Source organism: Cetorhinus maximus, chromosome 8, assembly GCF_964194155.1.
Source record: "Cetorhinus maximus chromosome 8, sCetMax3.hap1.1, whole genome shotgun sequence".
Lineage (NCBI taxonomy): Eukaryota > Metazoa > Chordata > Chondrichthyes > Lamniformes > Cetorhinidae > Cetorhinus > Cetorhinus maximus.
The window spans coordinates 96,593,696-96,614,045 of NC_135886.1; the positions used below are offsets into that span (position 1 = coordinate 96,593,696).

At 44.6% G+C, this 20,350-nt stretch overlaps 1 protein-coding gene across 1 annotated transcript in view; it reads right to left on the minus strand.

The window, feature by feature from the left end:
• Positions 1–1,623: 1,623 nt before the first annotated feature.
• LOC144683819 (UAP56-interacting factor-like) overlaps positions 1,624–20,350 on the minus strand; it is a 38,471-nt gene continuing 19,744 nt past the window's right edge. The window contains exons 7-9 of the mRNA XM_078547283.1: positions 19,748–19,822; positions 17,278–17,398; positions 1,624–2,066 (exon numbers count right to left, since the gene is read on the minus strand). Coding sequence (XP_078403409.1) covers positions 1,971–2,066; positions 17,278–17,398; positions 19,748–19,822 — 292 coding nt within the window. The 3' untranslated portion in view covers positions 1,624–1,970. The remainder of the gene's footprint in view (positions 2,067–17,277; positions 17,399–19,747; positions 19,823–20,350) is intronic.

Below are 20,350 nucleotides of genomic sequence, written 5' to 3' on the forward strand. Positions count from 1 at the left end.
ACCTTTCAGCTAGTTCCAACTATGAGATAAAATACTTGGACTTCAAAACCAATGTAGGTGGCTTATATCCATTAAAGTCCTTCTTTATTTTTGATACTTTATAAGTTAACACATGTACATCAGACAACAGTCAAAACAACCGTAGTAGTTTTTTTTAAATTTTAAAACTATCTCTGGTTCTGCTGCTCCTATACCCTGGAGGGAACAGCCTCCACACTTCTTAATTCTCTGTCAAAAATGCAGTTACACTGCAAACACATTATACTTATTTGGCCCTGCAAAGCAATTCTTTTTACTGACAAATAGAATGGCAGCTATGTTAAGGTTTTTTTTGTGTGTTGCAATGAACAAAATAACCATTTAATTTAACTTCAACATCAGTTACTTTAAAAATAAATCTATAAAAGGATTCCTTTCTTGTCTTAAATAGATCCAGGAAATTGATTTTACACATAATGAAGGCCATTTCATTTTCATACATCATCTAACACTACAACTCTTGTGACTATTATCTTATTAGGATAAAGTTATAATCGACAGCATATACTTGTACCAAGTTACACCCTGAACTATTCTAAACTTGCTTGGGTTATCAGCTGCATTTTAAAATAAAACCAAGTTAAGTATTTGTACCAGGACAGCGCTAGTCCTAATTCTTATCTAGTTAATTCATTTTAACACTAGTAGAGACCTCATCATAAATTTGCAGCAAAACGAAATGAAACTAATTTTTTGTGCTCCAGCAGGATTAGAGATCTTTGGACCTGTATCAGTGTTGGTGTTAACAACACCTATTGATTGAAGTACATTTTGCTTAGCTGTGACTATGCTACAAGGTTGATTTTAATGCATTTTGTCCACTTCCCAAACAAAGCATTTATATCACTCTTGGCATCAGAGCTAGTACTGCCCCTCTCATTACATGGCGATAACCTCAGCAATTCGGTTAATTAACCTCCATCTTATTCTTATAAGTGTCTCTAATAATAGAGTTACCTTTAAAATAACGCTCTTTGATATACCATGGTCTGTGATGTAACATTGACAAACATACGAACATACGAATGTTGAGCAGGAGCAGGCCACTTGACCCTTCGAGCCTGCTCCGTCATTCAATAGGATCATGGCTGATCTGAGTGTAACCTCAACTGCACAGTCCTGACTACCCCCAATAGCCTTTCACGCCCTTGCTCATCAAGAATCTATCTACATCTGCCTTAAAAATGTTCAAAGGCTCTGCTTCTACAACCTTTTGAGGAAAAGAGTTTCAAAAACTCATGACCCTCAGAGAGAAGATTTCTCCTTATCTCTGTCTTAAATGGGCTGTCCCTTATTTTTAAACAGTGACCTCTAGTTCTAGATTCTCCCACAAGAAGAAGCATCCTTTCCACATCCACCCTGTCAAGACCCCTCAGGATCTTATATGAGTGAGGCTCAACTATTAATTAATAATCCTACAAACTTTCCCTTTGTACTCAACCCATTGCAATACTGTAAAACCTTCATTCGTTGACTGTCCAATGCAGTGTTGTAGCTGGGCGTTCACTCACCATTAACATAGAGCTCAACCCTCGGCTTTGTGGGCCATTCTCATATAACAATTACAGAACCACAGTTTCTGACTTTCACTCCAAGATACATTTATTCCACCTACTTCAATTCGAATTATCTGTCCATTTTTTTTAAAGCAAGAATTCTTTCTTATGCCGGTTTATTTAAATTGCTTAATTCAAATAACTGGATAAATCAAACGAATTTCAGCAGAATGACTTAAATTAAGAGTGGACAGCACGTTTGCTTGATAAAATTAAACTAATCTGCACTGAGAGCATTTGAGATGTTCTGTGTGCACTTAAACACCCTACTTGCATTTTAAAAAGCTTATCTGAAAGCATCACTAATAATAAATAAATTATGTCTCTTTTTATATATTTGCAATGAAACCATAAGCAAAGCAACTAAGACAAGCATTAGCCCAGAGTGACAGTTCTGCCTCCTCTTCTTGATGCTGCAGTACACTGACGAATCTTCATGGAGGAGAAACGATCGTTCAGGGTCACGTTTGTCTGCAATAAAACACATTCTGTTAGAGTTAGATAAACTGATTGGACAAATACAAACTGCTCAAAGAGCGTCAGCGTGGATTTGTGAAGGGTACGTCATCTGAATAAGCTAGTTGAATTTTTGAGGCTGCTGGTGGATGGGAAGTATCTACAGGTATGGCTTTCTGAAGGCATTTGATACTTCAGTGTAACACAGGTAAACAAACTACAGATATTCAAGGTCAGGTTATTCTAAGAACATGATCATTGCAGAGGCAGAACTTAAAGGGGGATATATTAGTTTTTGGAAGAAGAAATGGTCTTTTACCCAATTTTTTTGCAGATTTGATATCTGCCAATCTAAATGCTGGTCATAATTTTCCTGCCATCAGTTCTGTGAAATACAAATTCAATAGTTGGAACAACAGAAGAAAAGCTAATCATGTACACCTGTAATAATGCCGCCACACTTCACCAGCAACATAAGTGTCACTCAACCGGTATATTTTGTCCAGTTGTAGAGTGTACAAAACGATGCATTTATGACTTAGCATCCTGCTCATAAAGAATAATTTAATGATGTACTGGAGAAGAGATGGGCCAAAGTTTCTTGACCATTTTGGTGGACTCAAACTGTAAATTTGGTGAGAGTCTGCTGGAATATCTGCTAAATCTGCTGGGATCCAATAACTATGAAGGTCAATATGCAAGAAAGGCATGCTGACTTTTTGAAAGGTGGAAGTGCACCTGAGAAGCTGCAAAAGGTGAAGGTACCCCCCTGCAGCTTATATAGAGAGCTCTTTAGAGGTGATCTATGTATGTTTCTGGGGACCCCAACATTCCCACTTTCATCCTGAAACTATCAGTCAGAGGCTAGATTTTCTGTTGGTCTTGAACAAATGCCTGAGACGTGCTGGTGGTGGCATGAGTGCTAATTAGGTGCTCCCAAATTCCAGCATTGGAAGACATTAGTATGCATAATCCTGGCATAAGTGCAAAGAAGTAAAATTCATTCATGTGAGGGAGCATAAAAGTGTGTATTATTTTATGCTTTTACACAAAGCCAAGTTGTACTGATTGAATTGAGTCTGACCCTAATTGTTGCCCTGTAGGTTCACTTGCTTTCTGAGAAATTAAAATAATTCCTATCTGGCTTTGTTCAATCAAATGCTTTCTCAGTCTCTTTTTTAAAAACATTGGAATGGTGTACACATATCCAGTTCAGAGCACAGGTGGAGGGGTGGGGGAGGGGTTTCCACTGTTACCCACTAGGCTACGCTGTCAGTAGTTAGATATTGGGTCAGAATTGCGCATTCCTAAATATAAGACACTTAGGTTGCAAAATTGGACAGGGCCCAAAAATGAGCATGAGAATCACAATGCAGATTACCCTCCACTTGTTGCTTCTGATGCAGACTCAAACAAACTTTGTGCTGCTTGATAAATTAGATAACTATAGTCAACAGTCAGTACTAAGCACACATTTGAGTGACAGCGTGCCTGAGCAGGGAGCTCCAGATTGTGAGGCTTGCATGAGTCAAAGCTCGCCTGGATCTCTTGGTGCATTGCGGCTGTAACAGGACTGGAAGTCATTCTACAACTGATCCTAACCTGGGACAAAACAGAAGAATAACAAAACATGACAGGGAGCAGGCTTCAAGGTTTCCCACTGCTGCACTGGAAGCCTTGGTGCAGGAGGTGGACAGGGGGTGAGATGCACTCTATCCACTGTGGGACAGAAGATCCTTGAGACAAACTGCAAAGGCAGTGAGATCAGTCCAGGTCAATGCCAGGAGTCTAGCCCTGAAGACTGGATGCCGTGCCACAAAAAGTTCAATGGCCTTAAACAAATGGTAAGGCCAGTGAATGTATCTTTAAATGTTATGTCCCATCAATTGCACCACCATCCTTACATACTGCTCAGTGGATCACATCCCCATCTCTCAACCACCAACGACTGCTATCAATCGTAACTGATATCTAATATACTTTGCCTCAACTCACTCTTACACACTCACCACTGCTACAAGCTTGCATGCACTGCCAGCTATTCAACCATAGCAGTAACATCACCTAAATACATCGCACAACACTCACTGACAAATTTCCCTCTCTCCTGGAGGACAACCACAGGCAGCAGGACCTAACCAATGACAGACAGGCAAGACTACATGTCCTCACCCTGAAGGATGAGACAGTAGTTGCCACCATAGGTATGGACTACACCAGCAATAGGACTGGAATCATTGAAGGTGATAGTGCCTTCACACCTAATCCTGCTCCTCAAATCCTTACCCCTCATCTCACAATTTCGTCTGTCTCTACGAGCTGAAGATGGTGTAGATGTACCTCTTGCTTTCCAACCTGCGCCTGCTACACCACCCACTACCCACCACCCCACGTCCTCCTTCCCTTACTATAACTCTGCCTTTGTGCCTTTCTTTTTTCAGATATCCAAGTGCTGCAACGTGGCCAGGCAGTGGTGAAAGTGCAAGAGACCGAAGAACAGGAAGACAGTGATGAAGAAGAAACACCGTCACTCATAGCTACCTTTACTACTGTTAAAACGGATAACATAGTGTATCTGATAGCCAGAGATGTTGATATTCATTAGGGCAACAGCTAAACATGACAGCTTGGAATTGTGGATTATCAATTTGACAGCTTGACATGATGACTATGCATGAATAGGCAGCCTTAGCGTGGAATGTTAGATTTGGAAATCTCAGAGGGCGTAAGTGTGTTCTGGTCTTATTTTCAAGTTGCAGTGTTTTTAAAATTTGGTTACTGCAGACGATTTGAAATAGAGTGTATTGAATATGTGCACCCCCCATTGGGATTAAACCAGGTATCAACAACCTAATGATTTTCAATGCATAATAACATCTGTGCAAGCAGCACTTGTACTTAATGAGCTATCACAGTTTCCAATTAGCTGGAGCAGTTCCACTTTACTGGCTGTCGGTTTCAACACAATGCATTTATAGAGTCAAAGAAACTGAGGAGGCCATTCAGCCCAGTGTGCCTGTGCTTCCTCTTTGAAAGAGCAGTTGTGTTTAGTTGCACACCCCTGTAAGTTTCTCATTTCAAGTACCTTTCCCAACTCCCTTTTAAAATTGTTAATGGAATCGCATTTTCAGGTAGAGCCTTCCAATCCCTGATAAATTTCTCAGTGAAAACACATCCCCTAATCTCTCCTCTAGATCTTTTGCCAAGACTTTAATAGGTTATTGACCTATCCATCAGATGGAATTGTTTCTTCTATCCAGTCTATCAAAACCTCTCACCATCTGAAAAACCTCAATTAGCACCACCCATCCCCCCTACTTCCTCTAAACCTGCTCTTTTCCAAATTTTGCTAACTACTCCATATAACTGAAGTCCCTCATCCTTCATAACATTCGAATCCCAGCCCTTATCTATCATTCCTGGATTCTAGCGAACCAAGAATATCGGTTCAACTATTCCTGACCTTGTGTGAGCCAGCTGTCTTATAATGCAACGCGTCATAATCCCATATGGCAAGCTATGACTGCAGCCCACCAATCTTATTTGTTATACTACGGATATTGACATACCTCCTTTGTACTTTTTGCTATGCACCTCAATCTGGTTCCTGCAATTTTTGGGATATTTCTAATTTTAACCTCGTAACAGTATTAGTTAGCCTCTCAGTGAGAACATTGGTCTTGGTTCTTTTCAGCTACAACACATCTGTATTGTAAAGGAGCCCCTTCCCCTGTCCCCATGTCACAAGAATCTGAAATGAAAAGTCCCGCACCACTTCTCCAGCTATGCATTTAGCTGTATTCGAGTTTCAATAATTACTGGTACGTCGCACTGGGAGTCATCCTGAGATTGCTACTTTTGACATCCTTTTTAATTATTTTTTCCTAGCTCCTGAAACTCTCCCTGAAGGATCTTAACACTTCGTCTACCTAGGCCATTGGTTACAATATCTGACCAATCTTCTCCCCAGGGAATGTCTTACACTTGTTTAATGTTATGTTTACTCTGGCAATAGGGAGGCAACATACCATTTGAAAATTATGGCCTGAATTTCATGCTCCCCCATTGGTGGGTTTGTTTTGGGGGAGAGCGTGAAATAGAACTAATGGGCTTCCCACTGGATTCCTGCCTGCCCGATCTCTCAGCAATTTTAAGCTGGGGTGGGTGAGGCCTCGGACAGGCCGCCCACCCTTGCCCCAATTGAGGCCTATAAGTGGCCAATTATTAGGCTGGCAGGAGGATTTCCTGGGTGTGGGGGAAGCCCAAAAATGATCAGGCTTCCATCAGAAGCCCCCTTCTAACTTCGGCCGCCAGGCCCCTGCCCAACCCTTAAGGTCCAGTAGCCATTGGACCTCCCTCCACTCCCTTGGCCTCTTCCCCAACACCCCAATCCACCCTCCCCTAGGCCTCCCCCCCCCACCCCCCCCACCCCCCCCAAATCTCCCCATCTCCCCCCACCAGACCCCGAAAACTTACCTTTCCATTCTCTCCTGGGACTTCGGCTCTGGCGTCTTCAGGAAGTTGCTCTTCTGTCCACTACAGCTCCTGTCACTGCAGGCACTGGAAACTTGCCAGCTAATCAGATTGGCTAGCAAGTGGGACTTCCTCCTGAGTGAGGGGACGGAAGTCCCTCCTACAGCCAATTGAGCACCAAGTGGCTGCGGGGCAGGCAGAGCCGGTGGGGGGTGTGTTCCCCGCTGACTCTTCGGATGGCGGGATGGGAAACCCCACCATCCTGGCCCATGTTTGCGGTTACAAAGATGTTTACTGTTTCCCAATGTTCCTTCAGCAATGGGGGAAAGTATTGCAAAAACATTCAGAAAATAAAAGGAAAGATGCAAAATCTGCAGTAGAAGTCTAATAATGAGTTAAGAGCACTGCATTAATAAAGCCCAAAGTGATTCAGACCACAATAGACATGATGAAATGCACTTACATTAGCTTGACTAAAACAGTCCAAATGACAAATACATAGGACTTACTTGTTGAAGTCCCCAGTGAGCAGGGCTCCCCACTTGAACACTTTCACAAAATCACCCTCTTAAATCAACTTACACACCAATGGGTCTCATAACTTGAATAATTATTCTATATGTTTTGATACACTGAAGCACGGAGTTATATAATAAATGTGCAGGTGGATAGTAAGGCGTGTTAAACAAAATGCCAACCAACTAATGCCTGGAAAAACTTTCAGCAATTCTGCTACTGTGGGTTAGACTTGTATCTCTTCAAAGTTTATTAACTGCTGTCAACTGCCAAGAACTTGAATACGTCATGGAGTATATTTATTACTCAATTCTGTAAGAAACTCTTTTCGATAAGAAGTTCTCTAAAGATATCTTAGGACTTGAGTGCAAAATGATTTGTTCATATCTGATTTCCCACATTTGTTAATTATATTGAATTTTCCCCGCATCGGGCGGGCTTGGCGGGAATGGGTGGGGGCAGTTGCAGAGCCAACCGCTGCCCGCAATGGGCTCTGCATCGCCATTTTACGTGGGCAGGCCATTTAAGGCCCGCCCAGCGCAATACACGAGCGGTAACACTCAGCACTACCTGTGCGGGTGGTGGGAGGAGATAGTGTCAGTGCTCTTTCACAAATGTGCACAAAGGAGCACTGCAATCTCCCTGAGGCACAGGGCTGCCTCAGGGAGATTGCTTTTATTTATGTTTTCAAAAGCGCTTCAATCAAAATTTAATGAAACATGTCCCCTCATGTGACCGTGTCACATGAGATGGGACATGTTTTTATTTTTCAGGAAAACTTTTTATTTAATTCATAAAAGCTTTAGGAAAACTCATCCCGCTTGTGGATGAGGTTTCCTAAAAAACGTAAAGGCCGCTTGGCCTTTTCGCCTGCCCACCAACCATGAGGCTTGATGGGCAACGTAAACTTTACATTAATTACTTCATTAATGGCCTTAATAGGCCTTTTAATTATCAGCGGGTGTGTAGCCAACTCCAGTGCGCGCCCACCGAACAAAACATCATGAGACAGCACGATGATGTCGGGACGCATGCCCGACGTCATCACGCGTCATTTTACGCGCCGGCATGTCGGGCCTGCCCCCGCACACCGACTGAAAAATCTTGGCCATTGTTTCTAATTGGAAGCAACCCTGTAGTGTGAAAAGAATACCAACAGTTGTAATAAATTTTATGGTTCAGGGAAATCTGCCCTCTCACATGCTTTTGGTTTTACTGTGGCAGTAATAGGATGTGGCTTTGCTTCTACTTTCGGTTAGATTTCAAAATCTTATTCTATGACTTGGTGTAGGTAGTGCCTGCCACTGCTGCCAACATTGTTGCTGCTCTTTTGCTTTAGTTTTGGCTTTCAGTCTTTGCCTAATTCTAGGTAACCACCCCTAACCATGCCCCCAACCACCCCCTTCCCCACCCCCCACACACGTCTCTTACTTAATTCCCATGTAACAGATTGTGTTTTGATCTTTCCACAGCTCCCATCACAGATTTGTTTGTAAATATTGGGCAGTTTTGCAACACTTTAGCTAAGGGTAATTCCTCTAATTGAACCACAGATAAAAACAGAGGGCTGGCACAGTAGCCATTTTCTCCCCACAACCACTCTGCAACCTGACCCCCAACCCCACTGGAGATGAACAACTCATTCATAGCAGAAGTACTGTGGAGAGTCTGCCAACAACATCATGATGTACGTGACCGTGGAAGATTTGCAGAGAGGGACAGACAAGCACATAGCTTGCTCCACCAGATAAATCATCTCTAAACCCAACATAAACAGAATTACCTGGAAAAACTCAGCATGTCTGGCAGCATCGGTAGAGAAGAAAACAGTTGACGTTTCGAGTCCTCATGACCCTTCGGCAGAACTGAAGTATAGTTAGGAGAGAGGTGAAATATAAGCTGGTCTAAGGTGGGGGGCGGGGGGTGAGAGAAGTTGAGGGTGGGGTGGTTGTAGGGATAAGCAAGCAGTGATAGGAGCAGATAATCAAAAGACGTCACAGACAAAAGGATCAAAGAGGTGTTGAAGGTGGTGATATTATCTAAGAAAAGTGCTAATTAAGAATGGATGGCAGGATGCTCAAGGTACAGCTCTAGTGGGGGTGGGGTGGAAAGACTAACAAAGTATTAGTTGTAGATTTAAAAATAATGGAAATAGGTGGGAAAAGAAGAATCTATATAAATTATTGAAAAAAAAGGGAGGGGGAAGAAACGGGGTGGGGATGGGGGGAGGGGGAGTTTAAGATAAACTCCCCCTCCCCCCATCCCCACCCTGTTGAAACGGTGCTACCATAATGCCACACAGCCCAACTGGTTGACGTGATGTCAAGTTACCAAATTTGGACAGTGTGGGTCTTGGCAACGCCTGCATTGTTCACACCCAAGAAAAGACACATGAAAACAAAAGGGGACTTTCAGCAGCATTATTTAAAAGGCCAGGTACCCTGTTTACAGGCAAGCAAAATCTATGGAACTTTTTCCGCTGTAAAGTGCCTGAAGTATTTTTGGACATGTTTTGGCCCATTTGCCAGGGAATATTGCTGCATCCCCACAGGTACAGCAGGGGAATACATGATCTGTCCAAACCCCAAAGGCTGCAACAGGTATGGGATAGCAGTGGATAGTGCCTCTGGGTCTACAGCACTATGGGTGTGGCTGCAGCGGTTCAAATCTACGGCTCACCACCAACTTCTCAAGGGCAATTATGAATGGGAAATTAAAAAATGCCAGCCTTGTCAGCGACGCCCATGTCCCGTGAAAGAATAAAAGCAACAAGAGAGATGCACCAGAGAAATTGGAGGGGGTAAACCCTATGCCATACTCTCTGCAAACCGAAGCCAGATTGATCAGTGCTCCTTGACAGTGACAGAAGGCAGTCTGGCAGGCCAGCCAATGTACCCAGAATCTCATGCGAATGCCAATCAGCACTCTCCTGCATGCCACTCCATTAAGGTCCTCGTCTGAGTCTTCTGTAGCAATAGCCATCTGCCACCTCGCACTCCCATGAGCTGCCAAATGCACCTTTATCCCTGGCTTGGCTGCAGCCCATTTGTGAACAGTGATTCATCATGTGCTGATGCGCACTCTGTACAAGCCTTCAGGGTAAATGCAGCGCCAGTATCCATGCTGGTGGCTGAGTGTCAGATCAAGTGGTGGGGCATCTTCAATGCTGCTGTGCTGTTGCTCTCCCTCTTCCTCCTTGGGCTACTATAATCATGCAGGTGGCACTTCTTGGGTGTCTGAAATAAGGAAATAAGAAGGGGTAAGCTCTTGTCAGTGAAGCAGAGGGTGAGGTGAGAAGCCAAAGATCCATGGCCAAACCATCAACTTGCTCATCATAGCAGGGTGAGGGTGAGCTGGGAGTTGAGAAGAAACATAAAGCAGGAATACAGTCATCCTCAATGTTCTCAATGATATCAGATGCTGCGAGCCCTATCGCAGCTGGCACTATGATGGAGCAAACCATCCCCTCTGGAGGGCTCAGGACATTAAAGTGTCCTTGTCCCCTGCCGGATCTGCTCTGCCCCCCTCTATTGTATGCCACATTATCTTGCAAGAAACAGGCATAATGCCAGTGGTTGTTTAGGACTGCTTTTGGGTGATGTGCCTATCATAGTTGAATAGCTGGACATATATGAAAGGTGGCTGTGAGGCTGGCAGCACTGGTAGGTGTGTGAGGGTGAGGTGGAATATCTGGATGTTAGGCATGAGTCATGTGTCTCAGAGACTGATGCTGGATGAATGCTGGGGCTTTGAGCAGCTTAAGTGGCTGGTGTTGGGGTGGGTATATGTGTTATGCCCGGTCCCCAGTTGAGGTCCCCCAATTAGTTATGATCCTGGATGAGGTACCCCAAATTATTATGTTCCCAGGTGAGGAGGGATGAACTGGCTCCCCTCCTTTATTCAACCCCCTTAGTTGGTCACAACAAGGTTAATTTAAAAAGGATCCCTTCCCTTTTGGTTAACTTTTCCTAGTCCAAATATATCCATGTTTTAGAAGGAGCCAATTTAACCAGGATTTCTTGAGTCAAAGAAAGAGCAAGTTTATTAGTTACTAAAAACCCAAGAAAAATAATAAAAACACAACACACAAACACACAGATTAGAAATGAAAAGTTGAGTCCAAAAATAAAAATTTTAGAAAGTACACGAATCAGTCTTTGGTTTGTCCATGAGGAGTAGATGGTGAAGCGTTGTGGCCGTGAAGTTGGGTGATTCCGGTAGAGCTGGCTTTGACAGTTGAGCAGTTGGTTTGGAGACACTTGGTTCTGCAGTTAGCTGAAGGGGTTGTCCTGTTTCCTTTTTGACTATGGCTTCGCTGACTTGTGACTTGCCTCCAGCAACAGGGAGAGACTTGTACCTGCAAGCTGCAGTGATGCCTAGTTGCTGTTCTTCTGCTATGACCTTCACAGCACACACTAGCACACCAGAACTAGAACACTCAGACTAGGTTTGCAGCTGGCTTTTTAACCCCCTTTCCTGTATATTCCTGGAAGGGAAAAAAACAAACATGTCTTTCGCCCAGAATCTGCTTTCTTTCAACTCAGATCATTTCCATATTCTGAGATATAATTCAACAGGGGATAGTTTCTGTTGAGATGGTAATCAGTCTCCATTGTGTCCGCAACCACTGGAGATTAGAATTCATCGTTTTGCATTGCATCTCTCCCTTTCAAGTGTATCTGTCTGAAGTAGGCCTTGACACCTTTTAGGTGCAACATTCCATGTTCTCTGGATTGGTTGGTCAAATGTAATCCACATAGGAATTTTCCAGGAAGTGCTTACTTTACATTCTCAGCCAACATTTGCTTGTATGCCTTTTAAAAAAAACATTGCTTCCTTTAAGGGTTCAATGTGCCCATAAGTAATTCGGGCCATGGTCCGCTGTCATGACATATGTCACGAGAAGATGCATTCATTGACATTGACTACCCATGTCATTAGACGTCTTGTGGCACTGTTGCCAGGTCCTTCAGGCCAGACTTGGGAGTTGACTTTGCTGGTCACCTGTTTGCATTCTGTAATGAGGGTGGTCCTTGAGAGTCTTCTATCACCTTGCAGAATCTTAGTTCACTGCACCATTAGTGCCTCCAGTGCCGCATCCATCAGTTTGGATCCCTCAGTGTGCTCTGATGTCCATTAAAGTAATCTTCTTTTCCATCTTCTCTCTAAGAGGCAGCCAGACTTTTAAGAAAAAGCCGGCTGCCTGTGCCATGTGTTGTGTGGCTATATTGTCAGTGCCTCCTGCCATGTGCAGCTTGCTGGTACTGTTCAGAAAAAGGGACCAGTACTGGAAGCAAAAGAACCTGCGCCACAATCATTCAGATGAGATGGATAGTCGAATTTTGTGTCTTACCCACCTCTCTCTGAACTGGATTGGGCAGGCTGCAAATTACAGTCATTTTGCTCATAATGAATTACGTACCCTGAACTTTGAGTTCCCAGTGACTTGATGCGCAGGGGAGCCTGAATCTGCCAGTCTTTGCTGGCACAAGACTGGTTGCATTCTTGATGAATTAATGTCACTATGAATTAATGTAAATGCTTTGCCTACAAGCAAAATATTTACCAAGCATTGAATGCCTGTAAAATTCAATACTTGTGAATATTGTCAACACTTTCTTCCTTCACATTCAGGTTAAGATCATTCTCTAATTATATTTTGGGCACAATCATCCTAAAATCTTTCTAATTTACAATTTGAATGACTACAAAGAAAAAACTTCTCATTGATACTATAGTGCCATTCTGGAGACACTCTTCTTACTTCTGTGGTTGGAAATTTTTTTTGCAGAGGTGATGATCCAGCCCACTGGCTGAAAAGTTGGTGGCGAGCCCACCTCGGCTGGGCCAGGTCAATTGGATTTTACGGTCATCAGGGAGTTAACTGCCTGTGGTCGCGGCTTCGGCTCTTTCGTAGAGGATGTCCTGCCTCCAAAAGCTGTCAGCCAAGTGGTGGCCACTGCTGGGACTGTAGCCAGTCCTCAATGAGGAACAGTGATGGAGGTTGGCTGGCTAGGTAAATGGGGTGGCTGCGCCAAGGCCAGTCAGGCAGGCCCTGGTGAGGGGGGAGAAGAGATTGGTAATAAGGAGGCCTGGGGTGATGGGGAGAAAATGTGGGCGCAGCCCTTGCTGTTGATGGGACCATCCTTTGGGCTCAAGGTGCAACAGCAGCAGGGCCACCATCCCGAACCCATACCATTTACCTGGCAGGCCCACCATATGGAGTGGGCACCCTCCTCCCACCCCCCACCTTTGGTAAAATGCCAGCTGTGGCAGGAAGAGGCCCTTAAGTGGCCATTAATTAGCCACAAGTGCCTTAACTGGCCCGACACATAACCCACAGCTGGTAAAATCCCCATGAAGATAGGTAGGCAATGAGCCCAGCAATATGCCCTCCCCCCCCAATTCCAACCAACTTTATACACCTGCTATCCCACACCTGGTGGGTGAGCAAAATTCCAGCCTGTATCTCCAAATGCCAATAAACAGACACTTGCCAGGGAGGATATCCTTGGATTACCCCTATTATTGAACAATCCAGAAATAAAGAGCCATAACTTCTGTGTAGTGGAGATCACAGTCGGATTGCCACTCCGCTCCTTTTTACTTACACTAAAATGCAGCCACACCTTTTTCGCTCAACCTTCTGACTAGGGCCAGGTGAGAAAGGTGTAGTGCAGCAGGTTCCCGAAACATTCAGTTGAGTCCAGTAGAGTTGGGGAAAAGGAAGATACGCCCCATTTTTATGCACTGCTGCTGTATGGGATGGGGGGTCAGGGGGTCATTGAGACGGAGTCAGGTGGTCAGTGGGGGGAGTCAGGTGGTTGAGGGGATGATCTGTTGGGGGTTGGGTGAGTGGACTGTGGGGGGGTCAAGTGGTCAGTGTGGGGCGTTGGATTGTCATGGGGAGGTGACCAATGGCTGTGGTAATTGGTGAGAGTTGTTGGGGGGGAGGTGGGAAGGGCAGTTGGGGGTGTAGTTGAGAGGTTGGGAAGGCAATTAGGGGTGGAGGTTAGTCTGTAGTCGAGAAGCCAAGAGGGCAGTTGGGGGGATGGGGTGGTAGCCAGGATAGTGGGGGGTTAGTTGGGGCGTGCAGGGATAGTCGGAGGGATGGGGGTTAGTTGGGGGTGTGGGGGGATGATTGGCGGGGGGGGAGGGGGGGGTCCATGGGGGCTTGGGAGGGTAGCCAGGAGGCTCAGAGGGGGTTCAGGGTGGGGTCAGTCCTATAGTTACCCAGTGGCTTTAATTCTTCCAATGTTTCCTGATAATTATTCCTGTAAGACAGCTGGAACCATCTGAAGACTGCAATTTAAATTGGAGTATCGGATGGTTTCCAGTGCAGGGTAATTGCCCAGTGGATATTTCAAATTCGCAGGCAATTGCCATACAATTCTTCCAGGGGGTGTTGGGGAGGGTGGGTATGGTGGAATGCATCTTCGGGATACCCTCCCCTGTGGGTACGACACCCCGGAGATTGGGAGTTATAGGGCAAAATAAATCTATTTTGACTTCAAGCAAATGATGGTGATTGATGCTGTGGTCTAATGATTCTAAGGGAACAGTAGCAAAATGGTCACGTGACTTGATTAGTAATCAAAGGGCCTGGACTAATGCTGTGGAGGCATGTGGCAGAATCTTTGGGTTGGTGAGCGGGGGTGGACCCTGCTCACCAATGCATAAAATGACGCGCAGTGACGTCAGGCGTGTGTCCTGACGTCACCGCGCGTCATTCTGATCCTCAGTTCAGTGGGTGCGCAGCGGAATCGGCTGCGCGCCCGCCAAACTGTCAAAAGCCTATTAAGGCCATTTAAAAACTAATTAAAGTGATTAATTGAGCTGCCTGTCCAACCTTAAGGCTGGCGGGCAGGCCGGGAGCCCAGGCGGCCTTTGTATTTATCATGAAACCTCATCCGGGCAGGATGAGGTTTCATGAAGGGTTTATAAATTGAATAAATCTTTTCATTACAGTTCATTGACATGTCTTCAGGGCATCGTACCCAGGGGAGGGTGCCCCAAAGATGCATTCCCCAATACCCACCCTCCCCCCCACAACACCCCCACCCCCCACCCCCCTGGAAGAATTGTACGGCAATTGCCTGCGAATTTGAAATATCCACTGGGCAATTACCCTGCACTGGAAACCATCCGATACTCCAATTTAAATTGCAGTCTTCAGATGGTTCCAGCTGTCTTACAGGGATAATTATCAGGAAACATTAGAAGAATTAAAACCACTGCGTAACTATAGGACTGACCCCACCCTGAACCCCCTCTGAGCCTCCTGGCTACCCTCCCAAGCCCCCACGCACCCTGCCGCCTCCCCAACCCTGATCATCCCCCCACACCCCCGACTAACCCCCATCCCTCCAACACTGTCACATGAGGGGACATGTCTTAAAATTTTTTTTTTCTTTATTAAAATTTTTGGAACTTAAACTAATCTCCCTGTGGCAGCTCTGTGCCTCAGGGAGATTTCTGCGCTCTTTTGCGCACATGCTTCTGCGTGCGCGTCAAGCTGGGCGGGCCTTAATTGGCCCACCCACGTAAAATGGCGGCACCCAGCCGATCACAGGCGGCAATCAGCTGCGTGCACGCCCGTGCCCGCTCCCAGCCAATCCCCCCCGCAGCGGAGAGAAAATTCTCCCCATGAGTTCAAATCCCACCATTGAGCTAGGCTATTTAAATTCAATCAATTAATAAATCTGGAATAAGTCTTGGTAATGATGGTCATGAAACTACCCGATCCTTGTAAAAAACAATCTGGTTCACAAATATCCTTCAGGGAAGGAAAACTTTTATCCTGAACTGGTTGGCCCAAATGTGATTCTAGGCCCATTGCAATGTGTTTAAGTCTGAAAAACAAAAGCACACCCTACCGGCTGCCCCACAGCCAAAAAAAGCAATAGCCTGACAGTCATACTTACTGGATCATACCTTCCAGCCAATGCCTTATATCCCTTCATCACCATCCCTGGGTACGTCCTTGCCCACTGACACAACAGACCAACTGGGAGGGTGGCACAGTGGAGAGAAGGGTCTGGGGGTTCTCAGAATGGCCCAATGAAATCTCATGGCATCAGGTCAAACGTGAGTACGGAAACCTCCTGCTGATTCACACCTACCACACTGCCACAACTGATGAATCAGTATTCTTCCATGCTAAACACCACTTGCAAGAAACACTGAGGACAGCTAGGGCACAGAATGCACACTGAATGGGGAACTTCAATGTCCATCACCAAGAGTGGCTCATTGCTGACTGTGCTGGTTGAGTCCAGAAGGACATATTTGTCAGACTGGGTCAGGTGACTAACATTCATGCCAAGTGCCGGGTAATGACCACCACCAACAAGACAGAATGTAACCATCTCCCATTGACAATCAATGGCTGAATCCCCTACCATTGATCAGAAACTAAACTGGACCAGCCATATAAACGCTGTGGCTACAAGAGCAGATCAGAGGCTGGGAATTCTGCAGCAAGTATCACCTCTTGACTCCCCAAAAGCGTGGTCACAAGGTGATTAGCCATAGTCCATAAAAGACCAATGGCATCCCTCTCTGTTCAAGAGAGACAAGTGGTTATAAATCGTGAGAGGCATGACTCTGAAGCATTTGGCAAGGCAAGGAGGCAGCCCTCCTGGTATGGGGATAGAACCTGTGTTGTTGGCTTAATTCTGGATCACACTCAAGCCAGCTAGCTAAATGAGATAACCGAAGCCTGGTCACCATCCACAAGGCATAGGACAGGAGTGCGATGGAATACTCCCTATTTGCCTGGACGAGTGCAGCTTCAACAACACTCAAAAAGCTCAGTACCATCCAGGACAAAGCAGTCTCCAACTTAAACGTTCACTCCCTCCATCGCTGATGCACAGCTGCAGGAGTGCAATGCATCAATTTGCCAAGGCTCCTTCAAGAGCACCTTCCAAACCCACATCTTCTGCCACTTAGAAGGACAAGGGCAGCAGATGAATGGGAACATCGCCACCTCCAAGTTCCTCTCCAAGCCACCCACCATCCTGACTTGGAACAATATCGCCGTTGCCTCACTATCACTGGGTCAAAATCCTGGAATTCCCTCCCTAAGAGCACCGTGGGTGTACTTCCACTACTGCAGAAGGTGGCTCAGCTCCACATTCTCAGGGGGAATTAAGGATGGGCAATAAATGCTGGCCTTGCCAGCGATGGTCATCCCATTAACAAATTAAACAAAGATTCAATTTCAATCTAGTACCTGATTGGCTATACTCTTAAAGTTGAACCCAAGATAAACTCCTTTTGGTTGATTCCTCACTGCTTTTGTTGTCATCCTTTTTCTTCCATTTAAAGATGGGGGTTGGATTCTTCGTCTTTGACTGTGAATGTAGCATATACTCCAATTAAAGCTCTGCATTATTTCTTTCAATTAATTTGTTATATATTATACATAGGATTGTGTATCCTAAAGTGTGATAAAATTGCTATTTCATAATTTAAAGAACTCAAGAGGTGCAGTCTAATTAGCATTATTTCCACTGCTTTGTGTCAATTCTGATAAAAGCTTAGTATTTTTTAACGATCATTCCTTGACAAAAGGTATGCCAATATTGCCTGCTTAAGTGACGCATAAAAAATTGCATGTTGAATGCAACGAATATTATTAAAGATATTATATGGTGGAGTTGTCTTTCTAAATTTGACAATGATATACACTTTCATATCACAAAAAGAAATGATTTGTTCTTGGGCATTGGCAACATTGACAAGGCATAGCTTATTGCCCATCCCTAGTTGCCATGACAACATGTTCAATCACAAGTGAGCCGGACCATGTAAAGATAGCAGGTACAGCTACCAAAGATATTTGGGTCATTGGGAGGGGCAGGGGCTGCGGTTTGATAGTGACTGTTAAATATCAGTAAGGAATGGGGATATGGATATGACATGTGAACACTCATTCAGTTTGCTACCCTTACAATGTCCATTTCTGCTTTTAAACAATCGACCCTGGTTTCAGTATGATTCCTGAAGGTTATTAGTGTAGTGGTTGGGTTTTTACAACAATCCAACAGCTTTCATAGCCATTTTCTGGTGCGAGCTCACAAATGACCAAATGTATTGAATTTGACAGCTTGCATTCTGCGATTTAAACTCTCAGACTCTGGGTTGCTAGACCAGCACAAAAGCCACTAGAACCCATACCTAATTCAATGTCAGTTTCAACCCAAAAAGCAATCATGGGTGTTGTAAGGTTAGGAAATTGAGTGAGTGTTTGTATCTCCATATCCCATTGCCTTGTTGATAGTGAACAGAGTCCACTCTCAACTCCATTGATCCAGATACCATCAGTAAGGCATTTATGGAGCTCTGTTAGTCATAAGCCATACAGGTGCAAATATATTGTGTCTTGGTATTGTCAGGTGTAAATTCATGCGCACTTGAATGTGTAGAGGAAAAGGGGAGTCAAAAGGGGATACTATTATATAGCGGGTGAAGAAGAAAAATTAAGTGATCAGAATGTTCCTGGTACATTTCTGGCATCATATAGAGAGAGCTTTATTGTGAATTAAAAAAAGATGCTGGTACTCAGCAGGTCTTATAGCATCTGGGGAGAGAGAAACAGAATTAGTGTTTCTCATCAATGTTCTGATGCTTCACTGACTTGAAACATTGGGCCAAACCTTCCAGTCTCCAGATCATTGAAGACCTGACGTACGACTGAAAATCGTACGTCAGGAACCTGTGGAAGTTTAAACTTTGATGGGCGATTCCCTTGTGCCCTGAGACCCTCCGTGAATATCTCCAACTCTGAACTAGAGTTGAAGATTTGGAACACATCTGCATTATTGACTTGGATAGTTACCCAGGAAATGTTAAACAAATTAAAACCTAGTCTAATACCTGAGTAACTTCACAACTGACCTGCAATTGCCCCCTCTGAACACCCAACTACCCTCTGAACTGACCCTGACCAACTACACCCCTTATGCAGCCTGACTGCCCACTCACCCACCTACCACTTCGCCCACCTACCCCATCATATCAACCTACCCACCTCATCCAACCTACCCATTTACTCGTTCATGCACTTACTCATCCATGCTGTAATGTTCAAAGAATGGACCTTTAAACTTATCATAAGGCAGCTAGTGCCATAAAAAAGGTATGTCCTGTCTTTCCTGACTCTGCTTCAGTCTGATGGAGTTCCCCGAGGGACACCGAATTGTGCATTTCTCTGACAGCCGGGATCGAAAGGCCCCAGAAGAAATGTGCAGCAGCATCAAGTCAGGGGAATCTTCGAGCACAGTGGCAAACTGCTCATCATTGCCTCTGCTCAGAAGGCCTGGGCTATTAACTCTGTTCCCCTCTCCATAGGTGCTGGCAGACCTGCTGAGTGTTTCCTGCATTTTCTGTTTTTATTTTAAATTGCCAGCGTCCGCAGTATTTTGCTGCTGTATCATGAATGCCTGCTTACTTTCTGCTGCAGGATGGTGTAGATCTAAATTTACATATAGATATACTTAAACTTTTTGTAGGTCCTCCTACCGCACCCACCACATGCTGTAATAGGTCCTCGCTGACACTTTGCTGATAATACCTTGTTATGTGCAATGCATGCTATGACTCACCACGAACAATGGCACAGAATATTTGTTGTTATAAATAATACTTTTAGGTTTAAGTTTTTTTCTGACAAGGAAGCATTCTTGATACTGTTGACTTACACTGCTTGCTGGTTGGCCTGTGGATTGGGTACAGATACTGTTAAGATGGAGCTAGAAGTTGACTGCTGTCGCCACCTAGAAAATCAAAGTCAGGTATGCAGCGATCAATCTAGAATCAGCATAGTGTAATTCTATATAAACATATATATGAAATGATTAGTACAATGTAAAAACAAGATTCTCACATGATTTAGAAATGCAAATTGCACATGGTTGGCATAACCAAAGAGAATTTTCCAGCATCTTGCTTTCAAAGGGTCTATCAGACCCCTGGCCAAGTAAACACATTTTCTACAGGATACTGGATGCATGGTGTCATCTTTGGTTCATGGTAGCATTCCTGCATCTGCATCAGAAAGTTTTCCGTTCAAGACCCATTTCACAAACTTGAGGACATTAATTCAACTGACATTTCAGTGCTGCACAATTCAAGACGCCCTCTTTCAGATGAGATGGGAAATCAAGTCCCTATCAGCCAAATGGAATGTTGGCCCTTATATCAAGGAGCTTTGGATACTGTTGTACTGAGCCTTAGTCAGACCCCATCTGGAATACTGCTTTCAGTTTTGGACAATGTACATTAGCAAAGACACGGCCTTGGAA